This window comes from Canis aureus, chromosome 1, assembly GCF_053574225.1.
Source record: "Canis aureus isolate CA01 chromosome 1, VMU_Caureus_v.1.0, whole genome shotgun sequence".
Classification (NCBI taxonomy): Eukaryota; Metazoa; Chordata; class Mammalia; order Carnivora; family Canidae; genus Canis; species Canis aureus.
In genome coordinates, this window is record NC_135611.1 from 111,010,029 (window position 1) to 111,034,007 (window position 23,979).

Sequence of the window (23,979 nt, forward strand, 5' to 3'; positions counted from 1 at the left end):
TCCCAGTGTGGGCGAGGCCGGGGCAGGGGCCGAGGCGAGGGCGGGGAGAAGCCTGGACCTGTCACCAGAGGCCCCTGGGCAGAGTCCTGGGCCATCTTCCACATGCTAGGTGCTGGGCCCTTCCCCACCACGCGGCCCCTGCCCTCACTGAGCTGCAGCAGGAATCCTGCTAACCAACAAGGAGCTGCCACCAAGACACCTACGGATGGGCAGGACTTGCCACATAGGCTACTGCCACTGGCTCCTGTCCCTGAAGCCAACCAGCTACCCCCCAGCTGACATTGGTGGCTGGCCAACACTGACCACACAGATGACTCGGAGACCAGCTAAAGGGAATTAAATAATGAGTGATTTTATTTAATTGGAGATAAAACCAGCAGCATCACAGCCTGAGCCCTCACCCCACCCCCATCCTCCTGCCCCCCACGCTTCTGCCTAATGTCGGTAATGGGGACTTCGAGATCGGGACCTTGAGCGCCTGGAGAGAGAAATGGAGGACCCCCTATGAGGGCTAGGTAGAAGCAGCCATGCTGTGCATGCACATGCACGTGCACACGCATACACCAACACATTCGTGACCACGGGCATCGGTGATGGGCGAACAAGCTGCAGAGGGAGGGATGTTAACCAGGGATGAGACCAGCCTGTGCCACTGGAGGGCAACACGGTGGAGATGGAAGAACCAGGGCAGGGACAAGGTCATCTTCAGGGAACTGGGCTGGCTTACCTTCGGGAAGAACTGTATTCTCGACCTGGAAAGAAAAGAGAACAAAGCAAATAAATGCCCAGGGGCCAGGCTCTGGGGTGGGACTTCTGGGGCTGCCTCTAGCTAAAGCAACTCCTGTGCTTCCAGCCAGTCCCCTCAGCCCACACCGATGCGTGGCAATGAGCACTGCTTCGAATACCCACAGTTCCCTTGTGACTAAAGCAAGTGTGTGGGTCATGAGAGTCTTAACTGATTGGGAGGTAGGTAACGTGGAAAACATGCTAGGGGTCTTTGTAGCCTGATTCTGAATGACCGTGGGGATACTCACTGTAGCGGGGGGAGGGTGAGCGGCTCTGCCGGCTGTACTGGCGTTCCCATTCTTCTCTCTCCTTCTCTCTGCGTTCCCGCTCCCTGCAGGGGGAAAGGCAGGCATCAGCATGCGGCAACATAGAACTTGGCACAGACGGGTTGCCTGCCCAGAGCAGGTGCTTCCAATATCCCAGTCTAAGTTGCAGAGTAAACCCAGGGGCAGGTAGTACCACTACCCCTATCCTTGCTAGGAAATGAGAGCAAGCACTGGGCTCAGGGATACAGGCTGGGCAGAGCCAGGACTGGAATCTCAGCCTCGCTTCGTAAGGCCTGCTGAACAAACATACTGGATCGAGCTGAAAAGTTCGATCTTTTTCCCCGTCACACTCAGGTGCTCTCAAAACACAGGGACGCGCACACTAAGTACTTCATCAGCTTTTGTCAGAATGCCTGGCGCTCACGACCCCAAGGGCTGTATTTATTGGGCCCCTTCTGCTCGACTGACCCTGATCTGACTAAATTCACCCAACAAGCCTGTGAGGTGGGACAAACTATTCCATCCCTGTTTAGCTGGTAAGCAGACTGAAGTCCAGACAAAAAGGCCCACAGCTGGTGGGCAGCAGAGGCAGGACCAGAACTCAGATCCGACCAACCATGATGCTGAGTCCTGGGGCAATGATGGAAGCAGGCAGCATCCTCAGAGGCCCAACACACAATGGGAGGCAATAAGCAAAAATGGTGACAAATACAACCAGCAGGCTTCTGACATGCTAGGCACCATGCTGGAAGCCCTACAGAGGAAGGAGTCTTGGCTCAGGGGAAGGAAGCTGCCTTCCTGAGGACTCAAAACAAGCAACCGGTGACATGGCCAGGCCACTCACGGATTCCCCTCTTTGTCAGCACTGAGCACTCAGGCCCCCAGTTCTGCCCACTGGCCCTGAGGGGGCCCACGCTATCCGAGCCCTCGTTCCTGAGCTGCCCTGTGAGGTTGTCACCAAGGACCATCCTGGGTGCAGAGCACAAAGTGAGGCCTAAGAGTACCAGTGCCCACCCCGGGCGCTCTGGTCACAGAGAGGCAGAGCTGGGACCAGACTCCACATCCACCTGATCCAGGATGTAGGCCTGTCTGCTCTGGAGGGAAAAGCTGAGAAACAGGGCAGAAGAGAGGAGCCCATCTCTCTGCACTAGGAAGAACTTGCCACGGGGCTGGCTTGCTGAGCACCACCTCTGTTCAGGGGGCTGAGCGCACAGCAGGATCCCAGCAGACGGGCCTGCCCTCTCGTCCACTCTGGGGAGACTTCAACAATAAGTGAGGAAACAAAATGGTGTGAGCCAGAAAGGCGTCAGCACTCCAAAGGAAACACAGCAAGCTTAGAGGACAGCATTCTGGGGTGCTACTCTAGACAGGACAGCCAGGGAAGGTCCTCAATGAGTGAAGCCAGGAAGGAGAAGAGAAGAGGCCCCGAGCACCCGGGGCACCAGCTGGGAGGGGCCACAGCAGCTGGAGTGAGTAAGTGGAGGACAGAGGCCCAGACAGGCACTTGGACTTTCTCCCACCCCAAGGGCAGAGCAGGCAGCGGAGCTCTAGCTATGAGCCAAGTGATGGGCAACGCTGGGCAGCCCGGAAATGACGGGCTGTGGCCCAGACACGGGAGCATGATGGTCTTACTTCATGCGGATCTTGCGGGCCATGGCTCGAAGCTCGTCTTCCCGCTCCTGTGGCAGAGATGGCTGTGAGGGTGGGCCGGCTGGCACCCCACCCCGGCCCCACCCCTCACTCCCACCCTTACCTGGCGCTCATGTTCCTGCTGAATCATCTTCTCCTGGGCTGCCTTCTTATCCGCCTTGACTGTGGTGAAGGAGATGTGGTGGCTGAGGGGTACCCTCGCAAGCTCCCCCTCCCTTTCCCAGATGCCAAAACTGAACCGAGAGGCCAGACGGCTACGGCCCTGAGCATGGTGGCAGCGGAACAGCACGCACACCAGCTTCTCCCCAGAACGCCACCTCATTGATGCCTGTCCAGGAGCAGGCAGGGCCGAGGCCAGGCTGGAAGGCTGAGGAGCGGGGAAGACCAGAGGTAGGGGTGGGACGTACACTGCCTGTTCAGTGCTTTTTGCATCCTCAGCTTTAGCTTCTCCTGCGGCGTCAGCTTGGGCTGGGGAAGGGGGAGAAGAAGTGGGAGAGGGGGTGGGTGTCCGGAGCTCCCACAACCCACCTCATTAAGAGCCTGGGACTTGCAGGGGCACAATGGGACGAGGGACCAGCCACAGACTCCCACCACAAGGGGCTGGGAGGCCTGGGGGCAGATGGAGCCCTGGTGGATGGTGAGGAGGGGAGGGGGACACGGACCTCCCGGAGCAGAGCATTCCCAGCTCGCTTCAACCTCAGGGCTGGATCTCCCGGCCCCCCTCGGGTCCCCCCTGCAGGCCCACCGGGCCCAGCTCTCGGGCACTGCTGCTGGCGGGAATTAGACGGGCGAGTTCCAAATTCTTACTGACTTTGGCAGCTCCTGTCTCTTTACCAGCGGCAGGTTCGGTCCTGGGAGAAAGAAAAGGAGAGCTGCCACCTCGGCTCTGCCCTCAGACCAGACAGCCAAGGCCCTGGGGCCCATACACCCCTAGGGAGGGACTGTGGCCCTCCTGGATCCCTCAGGACAGGGCTGTGTCCCCTGAACCTTCATCCAAGACAAGGCTATGACTACTCAGAACCCCATGACAGAGCTACATCCCTCTCCAACCTCCTGTGGCAGGACCAAGCTCTCTTCAAAATGGGAACAGTGGAGCTCACCACTCTTCCCGAGGCTCACCGCTTTCTTCACCCCCGCCCTGCCCCTACTCACTTTTTCAGCTTCTCGCCCACGGCAGGGGACGCCGCCGGCCTGGTCAGCTTCTCCCTCGGGGGTGATGGCGAGTGGCTCTGGCTGCGGCTGCGGCTACGGCTCTGGCTGCGGCTGCGGCTTGGACTGGGACTGCGGCTGCGGCTCGGGCTGCGACTGCGAGACGGGCTAAGGGACCAGCTGCTGCGGCTGCGGCTACTGCTGTGGTGCCGGGGACCCCGGCCACCCCGCCTGTACCGGTCCCCGGAGCGGGAGCGGCTCCTGGGGGTATGGCGGGGCAGATGGGGGGCTGTTAGGAGCCAGGGACGCCCTCCGCACACCCTGTCCTGGCTCTGAAGCTATAGCCCTCTGGCTAGGCCCTACAGTAGGTCCAGGTGTGATCACCAGCTCCTCCCATCAGCTGCTCCCTGGCCTCGCTCCGTGTCTACACAGAGACCACCCTCCAGATACAACCACCCTGAGATGGCTCCTTGCTTCTCACTCATGGGACATGCACTCACCTCTTCCCCTGGGAGGTGACCTCTGGGATAGCAGGACCTGGCTACCCAGCAGTCCCCCTTTATACACTGTGACCGGGTCTGGGCACCTAGGCACTGTGGCCTCGTCCACACCCTTAGTACCTTTTCATCTTGCTGGGGTCCAGTGGGGACCACCCCCTAGCCCCCTCTCCCCACCTATCTACAGCACAGATCCACAAGACCCAGTCTGGAGACATGCAGCGCCATCCTTTCTCTGTTCTGGATCCGGGGAGCTCCTCAGCAAGGGCTCACCCTCAGGCTGGCCTTCAAGATGTGGCCATGCCCCCTCCCTTCCCTAGCCTTTCTCCTGTGGCTGCGCTGGGTAAGGCTACAGGCAATGACCTGGAAGTCAACTCTATGCCACACACTGCTTCTGCTAGAGATGTCCAAGTTTTTACAAACTCAAATTTGTTGGCAATGTTGAGAAAATAAACTACCCTTTCAAAATCCAGACTCTCAACTTCTCTTGAAAGAACAGAAGATAAGGTGACTCCAGGCCTGCCACTGCACAGCTGACGCCCTGACTGGAACGGGACACGTGTACCCCAGTTCACTCGGGGCCCACCTGGCCCATTTATTTTACCTGCCAGCCCCTGTAGGTAGCTGACACTTGAGACACATGCCACAACACAGGTGACAATGTTGGTGATGGCAGCACTCGCCCAACACTAGGCCCTGTACTAAGCATTCACACGCGTTACTTATTACACCTTCACGATGACTCAATGAAGAGGACACTATCCTTACTTTACAGATGAAGAAAATGAAGCCCCAGAAATTTATGAGCAGGGCCAGAATTTAAAGCCAGACAGCCGCTCCCCAACCCAATCTCACCCACTGAGCCATGGCATGGACGGCCCTGATCTCACCAAGTAAGAGTCCAGCAAGGGCATTCCACTCCCTAGATGCCTTGTTTCCTACCTCATCCCAGCTCTAAAGGCCAGCCAGGTCCCCACCGCAAACTACAGGACACTCGGGAGTGTCCATACAAGTCTCTATACCCCCGCCTGGGAATTCCCCACAGGAAGACCAGCTCAGTCTCCCGCCACCCCGACCCTCACATGGTCCTGAGAATGTGGCCATGCTCTAAGCCACGTCACCATACGTGGAGAACAGAGGGCACACCTCCCCTGCAAACCAAGGGCTTCCTCACAGAGCAGCAGTGGCCTGGTCCCCTCCCTCAAAGCTGGTCTCGCTCACACAGGGCTGTGCCTGCCCCCCAAGACCCCTGCCCCCCCCACACACATCAGCACCACACACCTGCTTCTGCGCCGAGGCCCGTAACCACCTCGCCGGGCCGGCGAGCGGGAATACCGGTGTCCATCTCGGGAGCCCCCACCTGAGTGCCGCCGGCCGCGGCTACGGGACCGGGAATAGCGCCGGGAGCGGGACCGAGAGCGGGACCAAGACCGGGAGCGTGAGCGTGCATGGCGGCCAGAACGGTAGTAACCCCCGCCACGGCGGGAGCGGGAGCTGGAGCGAGAGCTGGAGCGGGAGCTGGAGGTCCTCGAGGCAGAAGAAGAGGAGGAGGAGGAGGAGGAGGAGCGGCGGCTGCAGGCGGGGCACGGAGGGCCGGTCAGCATGGGCCTGGGCCGTGGCCCCCCACTGCCCCGGGTCCCCCCCATGGTGGCCGGGGCGTAGAGCGGGCAGCGTGAGCGTTACCGACCGGGCGCTGGCATTACGTCCCGGTGCGGGGCCGCCGGGCTGGGGGGGTGCGGGGGGCTTCCCTGTGGTGGCCCCTGACGCGGCTGCCGCTGCTGCCGCTGCGGCCGCCTCCTCATCGCTGCCCCCAAAACTGGTGATGAACGTGATTTTCTCCTCACGGCCTGGGGTCGGGGAGCGGGAGCGGGAGCGGGACTCAGAGCTGGATTCTGAGGGTGACCTGCAGGGCAAGGAGGAGGGACTCAGCTGCCAGGCTCCTGGGGAGCTCACTGGCTAACCACATACATACAGTATAGTCCCCAAAACGAGGACACAGTAGCACCAAGCACGACTAGGCACCCAGCATGAACGGACAGAGCTAAAGGACAGAAAGAAACCCAGCCATGCAAGAGTCTGACTCAACCACAGAGCCTCCTCAAAATAAAAAAGTGAGTGATGGCAAACTGTACTGATTTTATGCAACTGTTAAAAAAGGGTGAACATATCTACAGATTTAACCTGGAAAGATCACTTCAACCCAGATGTCAATCAAGCAAGTTCTATAAGGTTAAGTGTGGTACAATTCCATTGTTATAAAAGAAAAGTACCCATGTTCCTGGATTGGGTGCTTACCTGGACCTGACCCTGTACCCAAACATACCTGCCTCATCTCACCTATCCTCCCAAGAGCCCAGAGCAGCAGGTCCCTCACACTGCACTCTGAAAAGCGTGCCCGGGTCAGACTGCCATCTGTACACCCTCAAGGCCTCTGCTCCCACATCCCGGAGACAAGCGTGTGCCAGGGTGGGCCCTTCTGTGTAACATTTCTCACTGCTTGTTTCCAGGAGTTTAGATCAAAGAGACTTATGATTTCTGCATCAGGCCTTTCTATCATGCTTGGTCATTTTTAACATATAACTACATCATGTTTAGATCAGGAAATTAAAGATTCACGTTTAAAGAAAAAAATTGGGAAAGCAAAATAATATTCTGGAAGCCAGAAAAACAATTCAGACCCGCAGATGACACCAGGCGCTAAGACCCACCCCCCACCCACCCAAACACACTGCCCAGTCTATGATCACAGAACAGCCTACAGGTTGCCCCCTACCACCCCTTCTCCCCAGCATTGCCCCTCCATCAAGTTTGCTGGCTGCCCCTCCTTGGGCCCTGGGAACTCACCGCTTATAAGGGTCGTAGGTGGGGCTGTCTCGGCGGGCATAGCTACGGAGAGAAGAGCGGGACAGGACAAGTAGGGGCTTGGGATCTGAATAGGCATGGAATTGGGCCCACTCCCCCAGTCAAGGCACCCAAGGCCAGGTACCAGGCACAGTGAGGAGGGGGCTGCTGGCCAGGTCTTACGCCCTGCCTTGATCCCTCTGCCCACCCCACCTCAGATCTGTCTGAAGCCTGGCCACACCCCACAAACAATGTTCTGGGCCCTCCCAACCCCGAGCAACAGGGACTCCAGGAGCTTTGGTCCTGCCTGAGCTCCAGACCCCAGACAAGCATCCCTCCTGCTACTCCAAGGCCCTGGTTCTGCAGCCCGGGTCTCGGCTCATTAACAAGGACAATGGTAAAACTAGAACAGCCACAGTGACTTAGATGCTCCCTATGTCCTGAGTGTTTTACTTCCGTGAACTCAGCTGTTCTTCATAACTCTCACATGGCTCCTGGGATCATTCACCTCAGAACTCAGCAAACTGAGGCCCAGAACAGTACAGTCACCCACCCAGCATCACACAGGCCCTGTGGCCCTGAATCCCACCTTTACGCACTACACTGCGCCTGTACAGCGGGGAGGATGATGGCAGCAATCAGTGGGGCTTTTCCAGACCCCACATCAAGCCTGGAGACCACAAAAGACTGCTTCAGTTAAGCCCCACAGCTATCCTCAGCTATTCTCCTTAACCAGAGATGGTGCAGCAAAAAGAGGTGTGGGTTTGCACTGGGCCTCCAGGACTAAGAGGCAGCAGCAGGCTCATCTGGAAGCCCCTCAACCTAAACCGCCTCATCCCAACCTGCCCCAGACCTTAAAGTGGGCACTGGTGCTCCCCCAACCCTGGGAGGTGATGGTGCCCCCTTTCCAAAGGAGGCAGCAGAAATTCAAGAGAAGTCACTTGCCTCAAATCTGACAAGGACACCACCCAGGAGGAGAAGCACATAGGAGTTCAGGGACAGACCTGTTTCCCTTGACTCTGCTCTCAACTCTTTAGCTACCCCACACCCTTTCCCACTGGTGCCTGTGATGCCTGGCAAGAGTCCCAAGTCCAGCAGGTGAGGGGAGTGGCTGGCAGGGCAGGGTGTCTACATGCCCCTTGAGGCCTTTCCTCCCCTAAACCTACCCCAATTACTGCCCTACTAGGAGGAATCTGTTCACAAGCCCAAGCCTGCCCCCAAAGGGGGCCCCTTAATGAGCCCAAGCTCCCTGCCCCTGAGCCCTGAATGAGGCTGGCAGGGCAGAGGCACAGGGGAGGGACCTAGCCTACCTGGGTGGGCTGATCTTGCGGCCCCGGAGTCGCTTTTCCCGGAACTCCCTCCGCTGGCGACGGGAACGTCGGCCCTGGAGAGTTGGGGGGGGGGGGGGCACTGTGTTAATGAGGGATGCACCCTCCCTGAGGCAACCCCCACCCCCCACCCTGGCCCGGCTCTCACCGAGTACATGGCCTTTTCTTCCTCAAGGGCCTTGGCGTGCTTGATCGCCTCTGCCTCTTCCTTGTCTTTCCGGAGCATCCTGCAAGGGGAGGGGGGTCACAGTGGAGAAGGGGTGGCCATAGGCAGAACTGTTGCAGGAAGTGAGGAATCCCACACCATCCTGGAGTCTCTCAATCATTCAGCACGATTACTGAGCACCCACTGCACACGGATGCTATTTTACGTACTGGGGATTCACTATTGAAAACAAACAAAAATCTTGGCCCTTGCGGGCTTACGTTCTAGGGAGAAAACAGTGACCAAGGTAATGGGACGAGTAGTACGTTAAACAGTAAAAAGTTAGATGGGAAGATTGACGGCAGAAGGAGGAAGGAAGTGCCAGGGAACATGTAAAAGCTGCTACAGCTTTCAAGAGGGAGGTCAGGGAAGCCACATGGAGAAAAATGACAACTGAGGAGAAACCACAGGGAATAAGTCGCAAAGCCAACACTGCAGTGGCCTGAAGTCTGGTGGAGCCTTAGAGGCTACACAGGGGTGGAGTGTGTGGGTAAGAGGAGGAGAGGACCAGACAGGTAAGGTCTTGTGGCCGTGGTGAGGACTCTGGGTGCCCAAGGAATGGGGCAGTCATGGAGGGTTCTGAGCAGAGGGTGCCATGTTCAGATGGGATCATTCGGATTCAGACCCAATACTCTGTTAACTGGGGCCATTCTCTGTGAGACCTGCATGCACATCAGCAACTGTGAGGGAGTGAGCCAGTGACTGAAGCCTCCTCTCCACCAGAGGGTGCTGTCCACCAGGCCCAGGAACCCGGGGAACTTTTAGGGGTCAGAGGTCCGCAGGTCACACGGAGTTGGGTGCAGCTTCAGTTTCCACACAGGCAAAGCCTGGTCAAAGTACCATCCCATATGCTCTGGAGCCTGTGCATGTGAAGCCGCCGCACGCCGCCCCCCCCCCCCACATGGGGCTGGGCCTACCAGCACCGAGGAATAAAGCAGCTGTGAGCAACAGGGGTGAGGATGGACACCACTGGGCCAGAATGGAGGAGCACCAGCCAGCAGGCCTCACCTGACAAAGTCACCATCGGCCATGCCATAGGTCGTGGCCTGCTTGTTGAGATCTGCCACCTGCTCCTGGTTCAGTTCGTCCACATCCACCTCCACGTCTGCACCAAGAGAAAGGCTGTCAGGGGCCAAAGCCAAATGAGAAGACCGGGGATGAGGGGGCAGTGCCCTGAGAGATGGGGGCACGAGGGGATGCCCACCACACTGGAGGCCTCTGCAGGGAGGGAACGAGTCAGCTCATCTCGGCGTCCCCAGGCTGGCACAGGGTTGGCCGGAGGTGAGCGCAACCAACGGCAAGGGGCGTTAGGTGGGGGTGGGGAGGAGATGCAATTCATGAGGACCCAAATGAGCACTGAGATGGACGATCGAGACCAGTGGACTGAGCGATGTACCATGTGTCGATGGGGACGGATGATGGGGGGTGAAGATCTGGGTGAGTCAGAAGTGTTTAGGAGCTAGATGCACTCTGAGAAGGGGATGGATGCCTCACATATGTGTGATAAGCAGCAGCTGGCTGAGCGGATGAGGTTAGACAACTGGAGCTACCAGTATTTGCGGGGAACAGTGAATGGCAGGGTCGGGATGGGGGGAGGTGAGGGATGGCTCTGGACTGAACGAACACATGTTCTCCAGAGGAGAGACAAAAAGAGGGAGACAGAGAGGCTAACCCAAGTAGAAAAGAACGGAAACAGAACCTAGGTGGGGACAATATCATAGAAGTAGTATCCTAAAATGAGAAAGGAGAAATACAGAGAGGGAGGCCAACACAGAGGAGCACATGAGTAAGACATGGAGGACGGCAGAGGCTGGAGTGCCCTGGAGCAGGGACGGGAGAAATGGGGCTCGTAAGTGCGGGGTGTCCCACAGAGGGTGAGGAACGAGACACGAAAACGATGCCCAGGGACTGCGGGGTGGGAGAGGGCAGAGAGGGGACCCCACCGATGTCGGGGATGACCTCATCTTCGTCCGAGTTGCTCTCCTCCTCTGCTGGTGACTCCTCCTCCTCTGGCTTCTCCACCACCTTCTCTACTTCAGCCACGGTACTGTCCTCATAGGTGTAGCCAATGGAAGCCTTCTTCTCTGCCAGCCTGGGACGGGGAAGCCCATGAGCCAGGAGGGCCACGGGCAGGGTCCAGCCCAGATCCCAAGCCATGAGGGAGGGCACACTGACTCCCCAAGCTCTAGCCTCCCAAGGGTGCTCTTGCCTCCAGGCCCTCACACACACAGTCCCCCAGCCTAGAACCTTCTGCACCTGCCTCCTACCAGCCCTTCCCTCTTCCCCTAAGCTCCAGCTCCAAGGCCTCCAGGAAGTCATTCCCTAGGCTGGGTCATGCACCATCCTGAGCTCCTCAGCCCCACCCTTGTTGGGTCATGACTACTGGGGGTCAGGGAGGTCCCAGCGGGGCAGGCTCCCTTCTGTCTTCTAAGCACTTGCTGTTAGCAGACTCGAGGGCAGGACCCAGAGTTATCTTGGGTAACAACGTGACCCAGCTCTGCCCATAACAGGGGAGCAGCCTCAAGCATGTCTGTTGCTGAATTAATTTAGTTAATAGTCCCAAGCACCCTTTGAGTGCCAGCCTCATCCTGAAAGTGGGATCATGGGTAAGATCAGTCATTGAGAAGCTTCCATGGCATCTGTGGAAACTCCAGATGGAAGAAAGGAGTCAGGCTCCTGGACTGCTGTGGGACAGGTGGGCCAAGAGCTGCCCCAGGAGGAAGACAGGGCTACCCCGGCAGAGGGCACAAAGACAGAAGGGAGACTGCCCACCAGCTGCTCCAGGTAAGGCCCCAACTCCCCCCACAGCTTGTTCCTTGAAGGACATGGCCTTGAGAAGCCCCCCTCTGAAGTGACACTTGCTGCTGCTGAACACACACAGGGCAGGCACAGAACCACCTACAAGCTCCATTCACTGCAGGAAGAGAGGACTCCTCCTAGCCCTTGTGGCAGGGGAGCACAACAAAAGTCAGAGAGGGAGTCCTCAAAGGCAGGACTCACCCACGCCTGGGTCGACACAGGCCACCACTTCCTCCTCTAAGTGTTTACTGAGTGCTTACTGTGTACCCAACACTGGCCTTGACTCTGAGAAAACTGAGGTGGATGAGCTAGATGAGGCCGTGCCCTGGTGGGGCTCACAGTCCTCCGGGCTCCCCCACTGCCACCATGCCCCCAGACCCCAACTCACTTCTTCTTCTCATCCTCACTGGGTCTCTGGAGGCCTCCGTACAGCTCGTCAATGTAGATCTGGTACAGGCACTGCTCCTCTGAGACTGAAGCAGAGTACGAGACAGAAGGGTCAGAGTGGGGGTGAGGGACACAAGAATGCAGAAGGAAGGAAGACGAGTGCAACCCAAGTTCAGCCAGGGGCAGAGTTGCTGGAGTGCAGATAATCACAAACTGTGTGGGGAGGACACAGCAACTGCAGGACTCGCCATGAGACCATAAAGGGGCTTAACTTCTCTCTGCCTGGTTTCCTTTTCTGTAAAGCAGCTGCCCTGGCAGAGTGAGCACTTGGCACTGGAGCAATGGTCCTATTATCCCTGCAAGGGAGGCCTTTGGTTGGACCCCTCAAAACTACAAACTTCTGACCACTGGATGTCACTGGGACTTCATGGGCCACTCCACCATGTGCCTCTCTGTGGCTCAGTTTCAATTACACGTGTTTGGAGCCATCTGAGCTCTTGTTTACCCACAATACCTAACTTGGGGAGCTCGGCATTGTGTCAGAGCCTTCTCTGATCTTCCCTGCAATTGAACACATGGCCCTGACGGGCTGCGGGATCCTGGGCAAGTCCCCTTCCCTTTGTGGGTCTCAGCTTTTCTATTTGTAAAGTCAAGTTGGAGGGCTGAGTGAACCCAGAGGTGACGGAGCACCGTCCCTTGCTCCAGCAGCCCCACCCCCACCCCCATGTCCTTCCTGGTTCCCAATCATGGTATACAAAGCCTGGGAGAGGGCCTTGCTGGCCTGTCTCACACAAGCTGCCTCACTCTCCTTGCTCCAGCCATACAGGCTGCCTGCCCCCATCCACCCGAAAGATCCCAGCCAACCTCTCCTCACCAGAATTCCTCTCCACCCTTCTCCAACCCTAGCCTCTGTCAAGCACCTCAGAGAACAGCGCACTGTCTGTTTATAACCCCACCTTCGTTTGCAATCACCACCCACTTTGGGGACATTGTGGTTGCTCCCCGCCCCCCCACGAGACCCTGACCCCAGAGGAGCACCTGCCACACCATAGGTGCTCAGGAATTATCGCAATGCACGAATGCAGAGTCAGACCAAAGGAAGGGAAACTCTGGCTCCATCACCAAGAACCCCCTGGCCTTGGGTGAAAGCAAAAGCAGCAACAGTATCAATGATGATAAATTTCCCTGATTCTAACACCTCACTGATTGCTAGAACTTTGGCAATCTTTGGTTTTAGAGATGCTAAAACACCCATCTTAGAAACAAAGAAATTAGAGAATAGCAAATCCACACCTAGGACTGACTGAACCAGGCTCAGTGCCAGGGCTTCATGTACCCCTCACCGGGCTCTTACAACTACCTTGGGGGAAAGAAACCATCATCACCACCCTTCTCTGGGAGGAGATTGAGACTGGCCAGGCTAAGGGTCTCATGTGGCCTGTCCTCCTTCTAACTCAACAGGGAAACCCTAAGAGGGGAGGTCTCAGTCCTTCTCAGGAGGGGAGCTAAGGCTCAGAGCTGACCATCAGAAGGAAGCAGTGGTTAAGGGCAGGGTGAGAATCCCAGCTTTTTGGACGGTGTTCCCACCAACTCCTGAGCCTCAATGTCCTCGTCTATAAAATGGATGCCACTGCTAGATGGTTGTGCAGATGTGATGAGATAGAATGCAGACAAAAAGATTCAAGTTTGTCAGAGTCCAAACCTCCCCGGGCAAGCCCAGAATGGGGAAAACCCTGAGTCTCCGTTTTATTTGTGAAGCAGCATGGTGATGGCTCAGAGGAACGATACCAATATATACAAAGGATTGGCAGATTGTCAAACTTTGTGTAAATATTCTTAGAAAATTCTTGAAAGAAATTTCCTCTTCAAAAGTTACATTCTGACCCAAACAAACTGGCAGAAACACACAGAGGGATATGATGCATTCTTGCTATTTTCCCAAATTTTTTAGGACAAAGATCAGAAAGGCAGAGGGTGTGGGATATGAAAGTGACCTCGGCAGGACTATCTTGCTCAGGAGACATTGCCTGTACTGGGTCCAAAGACAGAGGCCTCAGAAGAAAGAGCTGGGAGCAAACCCCAGGTCCTGTAGTTGAAAGCACTGGAGTGAAAGTGGTCTTCCTGTGTCCACGGCCTCCCTACCCACCCGCCATGCCCCAGCTCACTCACTGCCGGCAAAGTCGTTCTGCACCAGGCCTCGGTAGCGCTCGTAGTTACATTTCCGCTCGTCTGACTCCTGTTCTGGGGAGCTTTGGGGGAGGTCAAGGCCTTGAGATCAGAGGAAGAGGGTAGGCCACACCCCAAGCCAGCAGGAGCAGGGGATGAGGAGTCTGGTTCAGGCTGGGAAGCTCCCCACTGGCATACCTCCTCCTTCCCAGGAAAGTGACAGGCAGGCAAGGGCTTGGGAAAGAGGGGGGAGTAAGGCTCAGACTCTCTGCCTGGCAAGCGTCAGGGGCGCAGCTTACATGGTGGTGAGCAGCGGCGGGGTGTAGTCGGGAATGTGATCAAGGTGGGCACGGACATCGAAGCGGTCAATCATGTTGTTGGTGTCCCCCTGCCAGGGCATCCTGAAATGGGGAGCAACGAGTTTAGGGTCCCCAGGGCCCACACCCATTCCCTGTCACCTCAGCTCTCAGTGATATTCCAGGGCCCCACCCTCAACCCCCACTTCTCAGTCTCTTATGTCCCTCATCCCCCTGAATCCACATTCAAGCTCCTGGCCTCAAGAGGGGCCTGAATGGGACCCTGGGAACTGGGGCCCTATTTCTCAGAACCAAGCACAAGTAGAAAACTCGAACCAGGTTCTAGAGGCCACTTGCTAAGCCCCTGTCGTCTTGAAACATCCCCTGTGGCAACCTACTTCCCGTTTCATCTGAGCCTGTGGCCATGGCCCCACCCATTCCCAAGACCTCCAATCCTCAGATACAGACCCTACCTCCTGCCCTTCAAAGTCAGTCTTACATGTTAACGGGGCTCTCGGCAGCCAGGGCAACTGCAGAATCCAGGTGCACCTTGCAAGCTCGGCCATGCACCTGCAGGAACTGGGCTGGGTCCTTCTTCTGCAGGGGGAGAGAGGATGGAGGTCACCACGGCACTGCACTCCCTGCCACCCCCTTGCATCCAAGCTTGGTCGTGAGCCCACCTCTGATGTCAAGTGGTCCATGCTGCAGAGGCAGTCTGACCTGCACAGGGATGGCAGCACTAATGGGGCCACCTAACCCCTAGGGACAGGGGTTCCTGAGATGGTGGAGAAAGGCTCTGAGCTCTGGCCCAGCTTAATGTAAAGTTGGTATCAAGACACCCCCTGCCCCTGCCAAAATATGATTCTCCAACTCTTCACCTGCCCCCTACCTCCACTCATTCAGACCCAGGCATGAGCACACTGGCCTGGACCAGCCTCGAAAATACCAGGACCACACAAGCACATGCAAAAATGATCAGTGGCACTACTCATCAGAGAAATGCCAATGAGAACCACAAGACATTGTTTCACACTCACCAGGACAGCTAAAACGGGAAGGAGGACAGACGTTAACAATACCAACAAGAACGTGGAGAAATTAAGTCTTTCAGCAGTTAAAGAAAGAACTGCCATACAACCCAGCAATTCCACTCCAAAGGACGCATGTACCCACGAAGGACTGAGTACTTGTACCGACATTCAAGCAGCACGATCCACAACGGCCGAAAGACAGAAGCAATCGTATGTCCATCAATGGATGGCCGATAAACAAACCGTGGTCTATTTCGACAATGGAAAATTGTCCATAAAAAAGAATGAAGAACCAACACATGCTACAACATGGATGAATCTCGAAAACAGGACGCTAAGCGAAAGATGCCGGTCACAAGAGGCCACATGTTGTAGGATTCCGTTACTGTGAAACATCCAGAATAAGCAAATCCACAGGACAGGAAGTGGATGAGCAGCTACCCAAGGCTGGGAAGTTGGGGGACTGACTGCTAATGGGTATGGGGTCCATCCAGGCTGTGCTGATGAATATACTGAAATCCACAGAACTGTACAGCTGGTGAGCTGTATCTCAATACAGCTGTTAGGAAGGCACCGACGTAGAGGAGAACATTCCCTGAGTCTGTGCCCCTCAAGCCTGAGACATTATGTGGAGGTCACGATTCCAAGTCATCGTGAGTCAGGAAAGGATAAACCTTGCACCACTGAGCTCCCCAAGAGCGGGGCCCTGGCCGGGATCCTGCTGCGTGCCACATCAGAGGAACCCGCAAGAGCCACGAGAAGGGCTACTTGGGCTACCCACTGAGGGCTGGCCAAGCCCCCAGCAACACCTCCCCAGGGCCCAACCCCTTCTTGCCACACCCGTCTGGCCAGCATGTATGTCTCTCTCCCAGACCACCTGGCAGCCTCTTCTTGGGTTCCCTGCTGCCAGCTAGCCCTCTGAAGTCCATTTCTCACACGGCCTGGCCTGGGGGTGGGGGGGTGGGGGTGGGCAGCATTCTGTTAAGACCTAGCAGCCACATCCCTCTCTGATTTCTCTCCCCCAGCTCCAGGCACATTAGCCTCTATGCCATTCCTTGACCACTCCCCTGAGGACCTCTGTGCTTGCTCTTCCCTTGGCCTGCAAAGCTCTGGCAGGTGGCTGCCTCGCTTATTTCAGATCTCTTTCCAGAAGCCTTCTTCATCAACTCTTCAGTAGTTTCCTGCACAAGCCCATACTTATTCTCTATCTCCTTAACCCCACCTGTTCTCTTCACAACACCTGCCACCACCTGGTTTTACACTTTGCATTCATTCATCACTCAGCTCCCACACTAGAACATATCTTCCACAAGGCAGGGATCACTGCTTTGTCCACCACGGTCTCCCCAGTGCCCAGAGCAGGGCCCTTCCCACAGGGGGCGCTCGGACCACTGACCAAAGCCAAGAGACAATGAAACCTGACAGATGAGGAGACTGAGCCCCTTCAGGAAAAACCTACCAGCGTCAAGTTCCCCAAAACCTGCACTGCTCACTGCCTCCTCCTCCCACCTGCCACCACAAAGAGCTAAGGAGGTCACTGATGACCGTGGTTAACGCTGGGCTACTGTCCATCCCACACTTACCACTCCCAGGCTGTTGCCACTCAGCAGAGGTGGGATATGCCCAAGACCACAGAGTCCAGCAGGAGTGGTGCTGGGGCAATCCAACCGCTTGTCCCACACCTAACTTCCCTACCTCAATGCCTCATCTCAGGCCCCACAGCTCCCTCGCCCCGTGACAGTCCCTGGCCAAGACCCCTTCTCACCCCTGAGGCTGCTCCTGGCCAAATGCCCAGGTCCCACAGCCATCATGGGACACTGCAATACGGACACTGACTGGTACAGGGAAGCCACTAGCTGTGCCAGCACCACAGAAAGGAAAATGGATCAGGCGGGGAGTAAAACTCTCAGTCCAGGGCCTGGCTCTGCCAGGAGATTCTGGAAAAGCCAATGAACTACCCTAAAGACCAGGCCCTGAACTGTTTTATATATATTTCCTTACTCAAACTTCTCAACCATGGGACAAAGGTTAGTGACCTTCCAGACAAGGAAATCAAGGGGCGTGGCCCACTGGCTTGAAATCATGCCAGCAACACAGCTAGGAGTAGAAACCAAATGGGCCTGACCCCCAAATCCACTGGTTTTTTTAAGTAATTTTTCTTATTCTGGTAAAAGGCTTGTAACAGGGCAGCCCCGGTGGCGCAGCGGTTTAGCGCCGCCTGCAGCCCGGGGTGTGATCCTGGAGACCCAGGATCGAGTCCTGTGTCGGGCTCCCTGCATGGAGCCTGCTTCTCCCTCTGCCTGTGTCTCTGCCTCTCTCTCTCTCTCTCTGAATAAATAAATAAATCTTAAAAAAAAAAAAAAAAAAAAAAGGCTTGTAACAGAAAACCTACCACCTTAACCGCCATTACGTATATGCTGCTACGTATATGGTACGGTAGCATTGAGTTCCGTGTACCCTGCAGTGCAAGGACTCTCTAGTACTTCTTCATCTTGCAAAAGTGAAACTCTAGAGCCAGTGAAGGACTCCCCCCACCCAGCAACTACCTTTCTATTTTCTATTTCCTGTTTCTAGGGGTTCTAAGGGACTGACTACTTCAGATACTTTGTTTACATGGGATCCTGCACCCTTTTTTTTTTTTTTTTTTTTTTTTTTTTTTGGTGACTGGCTGATTTCACTAGGACAAAATGTTTCCATGGTTCTTCCATGTGGCAACATGTGACGGGATACCTCTTCCTGAGGCTGGATAGTATCCCACTGTACGGACATACCACATCACATTTGCTTTATCCCTTCACCAGTCGACTGACAGGCTGTTTCCACATCTAGGCTATTGTGACTAATACTGCAAGGAACACGGGATGTACAAATACCTCTGTGAGATCTAAAATCTCTCCTTAACCATTGAACTGCTCTGCCTCCAGCATCAGATGGAGTCAGAGAAGCTCATGGACTCTTTCATTCATTCATTCAACTGATAAGCAGGCACCCACTACGTGCTAGGGCCCCATTCTAGGGCCACGGCAGTGACCGACACAGCCCCAGCCCCATCTTCACAGCTCACAGGCCAGTGTTGGGGACAGACCCATCCCACACTGTGACGACCTAGAGTGGGCCGCACTGGGATGGGAGAGCCCAGGGGAATGCCTGATTTAGGCTGGGAAGCAGCAGGGATGAAGGGCAGTGTGTCAGCCTGGGGTTCTCTTGAGGAGGAAATGCTTGAACTGAGAACTGTTTATTTCCCATTTTCTTATCAACAGAGAATTCTGTTTCTTTATCCAAACCACTGATTAAAGAAGAAAGCTGACAAGGACAAGCGCCATGACAGAACCAGGGTCAGCTGAGAGAGAGAAGCCACCAAGGACAAACCAGGAACAGGGAAACCAGCCTTGTGTGGACACAACCCATTCAGCCTGCCACCAACTACCCCGGCTTCTTCAACACTTGCCCACAGCCTCCTCTCAGCCCAAGAATAATATGAGACCCACGTGAGCAGCCCCATCCCCTCCTCAAAGCAGCCCTCAGCCACTGCCCACAGCTTGACAGCTCTGTTCTGAATGCTGATCACGTTTGCGTACGGGGACAATGGCGGCTTGTACAGACCCACACCACAAGCACCCCACAGACACTGTTCTTGTTCTGGAAGTTCTTCCCCGTCATCCAGTGAGAGGGACCGATAATCACCACTGTCCCAAGGCGGGGGAGGGAAGAAAGGTCAGGGAGCTCCCCAGCTAACCAGACGAGAGCCTGAAGTCCCTGGCCTTTCAGAGTGACCCAACTCCAGCCCTCTTTCCTCTACACCATGTCAATTCCAGCTCTACCTGGTAGTAAGAACTTCAGTAACAAAAGAGCTAGCATTTTACCGCGCAAGTCACCCTGGGCAGGTCTCCACTGAGGTCGATGTGCCCCATCTCAGTGAACAGCCCCGTGAGGGAAGCACTCATCCCCCACCATTCGTGGCAGACTATCAGCTGGCAACCAACATCTATTCCCTCTCCTTCAACAGTAACAGACTCCTGATATGTCTGGCACAAGGCCACGCAGAATAAAGCCTATGCCTCTGACTCCCCTGCACCTGTATGGGAACCTGCAACTTCTTTCTGGCCAGTTAGACGAGTGGAAGTGTTGTGTGCAAATACCTAGAAACTTTCTTAAAGACTGGCGTGAGCATTTTTGCCTCTTTTCCCTCTCTCTTCTTCCCTGCTGAATGGAATGCAGGCACGATGGTTATTAGGCAGCCCTCTTAGACCTTCAGACAACACTAGTAAGAGAATCTATGTTCAGCTGAACAACAAAATGGTCCCTGAGCAAGCTGGCTATTTCTGGGCTTTCAGGGGAAAAGGAAATGAACTTCTATATTCATAGCCAAACCTGACTCTACATGATACATCATTTCGCATGCAAAAAAGGAAAACTAGCTCAGGAAGACAGTCACTTTGCCCAAAGTCACACTGGACATAAACAGAAGAGATGGAATTTGAACCCAAAGCCCTAGGACTCAAGCTCTAAGGACCTAAACATTTTAGTATTTTGCCTCCAGGATGTGTCACCTGGGAGAAGGTGCTTCACCTTTCAGAGCTTCTATCTCTCCAGCAGAAAGCCCAGGTGAAATGCTAAGAGAGGTCAAGGTTCAGAGACTCTGGATTAGAATGCCAGCTGTGCCCTCTTGCTATGTGACTGTAGATCATGACTCTCCGAGCCTCAGTTCACTCATCTGTAAAATGGACACAAGAACCATGTCCAAGGCTACAGTGAGGATCTGATGAAGCATGAACCACACGTCAAGCACTTTGCACATAATGGTTAACACATAAACGCTTTAACAACACCAGCCGCTTTTATCAGCGTCTTTAATACAGGGATCAATCCCAACTCTTGGGGCCACGCAAAGGACTAGAAAGAACGCACCAAAGTAGTGGGCACTGGGTCTGGCACACCATGAACCCTTATTATAGCTCACAACAGCCATTTCTTCCTAAGCACTGTGCTCCCAGCCCACACTGGGGCCTCAACTGGGACCAGTACAGACCTGGGCCCTGCCCTCACCATCATGTTACAGTTTTTCCACCACCACCAGAGAGGGGCTCTCCTTCAGCCTACTGACAGAAGGCACTGGGTGACAGAAGGCAAGTGAGGAGTTCTCAGAGATTCCTCCCCTATGCTAATAGCAGCCTCTGTTTCATTGGTGACTCTCGAGATTCAAAGAAACTATGCATCTAAAGCTCTTCTCGCAGAGCCGGGTGCCCAAAAGGAGCAATTAAAATGGTAACTGCTATGAGCAGGTTTACTCATTTACTCTTTCAAACCATATTGCTGGCCCCAACCTTAGGATGCAAAGGTGACCTGGATACTACTCCCCAGTCTTACAGAGCTAGGTATGTGTGTGTTAAATTCCAAGGAGGGGGGCACCTGGGTGGCTCAGATGGTTAAGAGTCTGCCTTCAGCTCAGGTCATGATCTCCAGGTCCTAGGATCCTAGGATAGAGCCCCGCATTAGGCTCCCTGCTCGGCAGGGAATCTGCTTCTGTTTTTTTCTCTCCCTCTGACCCTACTCATGTGTGCTTTCTCTCCCTCTTTCTCTGTATCTCTCTGTATCAAATGAATAAATAAAATATTTAAAAATAAATAAACTTTAAAGGGGGAGAACAGAGATCTGTAATGGCATTATAGGAGACACCTGACTGACTATGGAGGCTGAAGGAAGACTTCCTTGAGGATTGAGATCCAACAGATGAGCAGCTGTTACCCAGGTATGGGAAGAGCACATGCAAAGGCCCTGTGGCTGTATAATTCTGAAAAATAAACTGATATTCTTTATACATCTTCTGTGTTAGAGAAATTGACCCTAAATGATGAAGAGGTCAGATGGTTTGAGTAAAGAAACGAGGCAGAAAGCAGGGTGACATGAGTCTGGGGCAGTGGGGGAAGGGTGCGTAATGCAAAAATCCAGACTGTGGGATCCCTGGGTGGCGCAGCGGTTTAGCGCCTGCCTTTGGCCCAGGGCGCGATCCTGGAGATCCGGGATCGGATCCCACGTCGGGCTCCCAGTGCATGGAGCCTGCTTTTCTCTCTGCCTGTATCTCTGCCTCTCTGTCTCTCTCTATCTCTCTGTGTGACTATCATAAATAAATAAAAAATTTAAAAAAAAATCTAGACTGTGCAGAGGCTTGAAGGCTGCCTGGGCTTTCTCTTGAGGGCACTAAGGAGCCATGGAGGAGTTCAGAGAAAGAGAAGTACAGTGTTAGCCTTGTGCTTTAGAAAGACCTCTCTAGCCTTGCTGAAGATGATTAATTGGAGGGGGCAGGAATCAAGGCCAGAAGACCAGGTAAGAAAGTAAAGCAGTGATCCAATAGTGAACGGGAACATCTATATTAATATCATCTAACAGGAGAATTGAACGTAGTACACAAGTGCCATTTCAAGCTGGGGTCTCAATGGCAAGTAGGAGTTAAATAGGTAAAGGGAGTACAATGCCCGGTGGTGAGAAATATGGGAAAAAAGGTCAGTGGAGCTACCCAAGGATGAAGCTAAGAGGCTAGTAGAGGTCAGACCATAGGGTCTTTTAGGTCACAGGATGGAGTGTGGTCTTCTCTCTAAAAGCAAATGAAGCATCAAACAGGAGAAGTGATCAAATTTACTTAAATGAATATTGATGGCACTCCTACAGGGTGCCCACCCGAACCTCAGGAACAGCTGAGCTTTTCTGGGCACTGCAAATACAGCAGTAAGACAACATTCAGAAGGTGCTCAGTTTTATATCTGGACCGTTCTTAGTGTTACAAAAACTTCCTCCTTCCTGCTAACACCAGCTCTCTACTCTTGAGGTCACACTAAACAACACAGTATACTAACCAAGAGAACATCTCTGGTTTTTACCAGTGATTATGCTCAAGGAATTAACATTCTCCTGAGGAAATTGGGCTCTTTTGTCATATTTTGGTGTATCTTCAAGTGCACACCTTACCCGGATGAGCAGGACCCCCGGAAAGTCCCACCCCAGATCAAGGTCAAGTACTCACAATCTTTTCATAGTACTCCCGCCGCCGCTCTGCCCTCTTCTTGTAGTCAACCATCATGCCTCGAAGCTTCCGCTCATGCTTCCGAGCCTCGTGCCACATCGTGGTGAGGCCAAGCTTGGGGCCTCAACCTGGGGAATGACAGGGGGAGTGTGAGATGGGCTGTTAAAAACTATATGGACAGGGATGCCTGGATGGCTCAGCGGTTGAGCGTCTGCCTTCGGCTCAGGGTGTGATCCCGGAGTCCAGTGATCAATTCCACAGGCTCCCGCGTGGAGCCTGCTTCTCCCTCTACCTCTCTCCATGTCTCTCATGAATAAATAAATAGTCTTAAAAAAAAAAAAACCACCATATGGGCAGAATCAAAGTCACCTAACAAGCTGGTGATGAGGCTGATCCTAAACACCAGCTTCAGGGAAGCAAAATGAGGATGCAGAACTGTGTGCAAGAGACTGAAGCATATTCCTGACGACTCTGATCCAGTACCTTGGGCGTTCTGAAACCCCCCCAACCCCAGGAGATTCTGGAGTGAGCATCCCCGGGAAAGGAGTATCCTGGGTTCAGGGCACTAGAATCACTGGTGAAAGGTTTTGGAATGTTAGGACTGAATGTCTGAAGTAAGGTCTGGAGGTAGACCCTAAGCAGGTGGGGCTTTAGTTCTAAGGAGAGAGAAGAGCTGAAATGGGGCTACCCGTGGGAGTTAGGGAGGTAAGGGATGAACGCAGGCGAAGAAGAGAAGAAAGACTTTATGGTAAAAGAGTAGCGGTATGGGGCGCAAGTGGGGGATTTGGGTGGGGGGTGGCGGGGATGGAGGGCAGGTGAAGGGCGTGGACGGAAGACGACAACGCTTGGAGGGAGGGGAACACAGAGGAGTGCTGTAAATAAAGATCAGAGGGGGACTAAGGTCTACAGACGGAATCCGAAAGGCGGGGGCGGGGGATGCTGAAAAACGGAGTGGAGACAGGGAGGCGGAGCTGGCAGACAGGAGGGGGTGGGCTGCGCTCAGGGGCAAGGCTTGTAGACAGGGGCGGAGCCCGAGGCTCTGGACTGGGCTCGGGGACCGCGTCCGGGCCTCGCAGATCAGGGTAAGGTTTTTGACAAGGGGGTGGGGCCTGTGGTAGGCGGCGGGGTCGTACGCGGCGAGCTTGGGCCCACCGCGGGGACAGGGGCGCGGCCTGAGGCGCGGCAGGCCGGAGGGGGTGCGGGGCCGGCGGCCCTCGGGGCTGGGGCCGAGCAGAGGCTCACAGCAGCCCGGGGAAAGGCCGAGACTGGGGCGAAGCTGGGCTGACGCCCCCCCGAAAGCCAGAAGGTCGGGGCCCACTGCCTGCACTCACCGGCTCGTCGCCGCCTCCCACCGCTGCGCTCGCGCGCGGCCCGCACCGGAAACGGAAGTGGGAGGCCGCACGAAAGGGAGGGGCGGAACGTGGAGAAGCGCGCTTCCGCTGACGCGAAGGGGCGGGCCCCGGGCGCGAGGGGGCGGGGTCTGGACGCGAGGGGCGGGGTCTTGGAGGATGCTGCCGAGAGAGGCGGAGCCGAGGAGATCCCCGCGGGTTCGTGCGTGAG

The 23,979-nt window shown here is 55.1% G+C and overlaps 1 protein-coding gene across 2 annotated transcripts; it reads right to left on the bottom strand.

Moving 5' to 3' along the window:
- Window positions 1-327: 327 nt before the first annotated feature.
- CLASRP (CLK4 associating serine/arginine rich protein) lies at window positions 328-23,898 on the bottom strand. Of its 2 annotated transcripts, XM_077848638.1 has the most exons (21): window positions 23,751-23,898; window positions 22,420-22,547; window positions 14,870-14,967; window positions 14,374-14,475; window positions 14,078-14,157; window positions 11,910-11,994; window positions 10,666-10,814; window positions 9,731-9,827; window positions 8,666-8,744; window positions 8,500-8,573; window positions 7,193-7,234; window positions 6,036-6,251; window positions 5,630-5,920; window positions 3,855-4,112; window positions 3,514-3,553; window positions 3,110-3,170; window positions 2,806-2,864; window positions 2,685-2,731; window positions 1,035-1,117; window positions 728-752; window positions 328-478 (listed from the first exon to the last, which is right to left on the bottom strand). In XM_077848638.1, exons 2-21 carry the CDS (start codon window positions 22,516-22,518, stop codon window positions 436-438), a joined length of 2,028 nt encoding a protein of 675 aa, XP_077704764.1. In that variant the 5' UTR covers window positions 22,519-22,547; window positions 23,751-23,898; the 3' UTR covers window positions 328-435. The 2 variants fall into 2 exon arrangements, 1 of the variants encoding a protein (XP_077704764.1); XR_013352643.1 differs by lacking the exons at window positions 328-478; window positions 728-752 and having other exon boundaries at window positions 3,510-3,553.
- Between the last annotated feature and the right edge of the window lie 81 nt (window positions 23,899-23,979).

Excerpts from the sequence above, each read along its gene's own strand:
- CLASRP (XM_077848638.1), bottom strand. The coding sequence starts at position 22,518 with ATGTGGCACGAGGCTCGGAAGCATGAGCGGAAGCTTCGAGGCATGATG. Across the intron at positions 14,158-14,373 it reads CCGCCGCTGCTCACCACCAT|CTCCCCAGAACAGGAGTCAG; the intron begins GTAAGCTGCGCC and ends CCTCCCCCAAAG. Across the intron at positions 2,865-3,109 it reads AAAAGCACTGAACAGGCAGT|TCAAGGCGGATAAGAAGGCA; the intron begins GTACGTCCCACC and ends CCTTCACCACAG.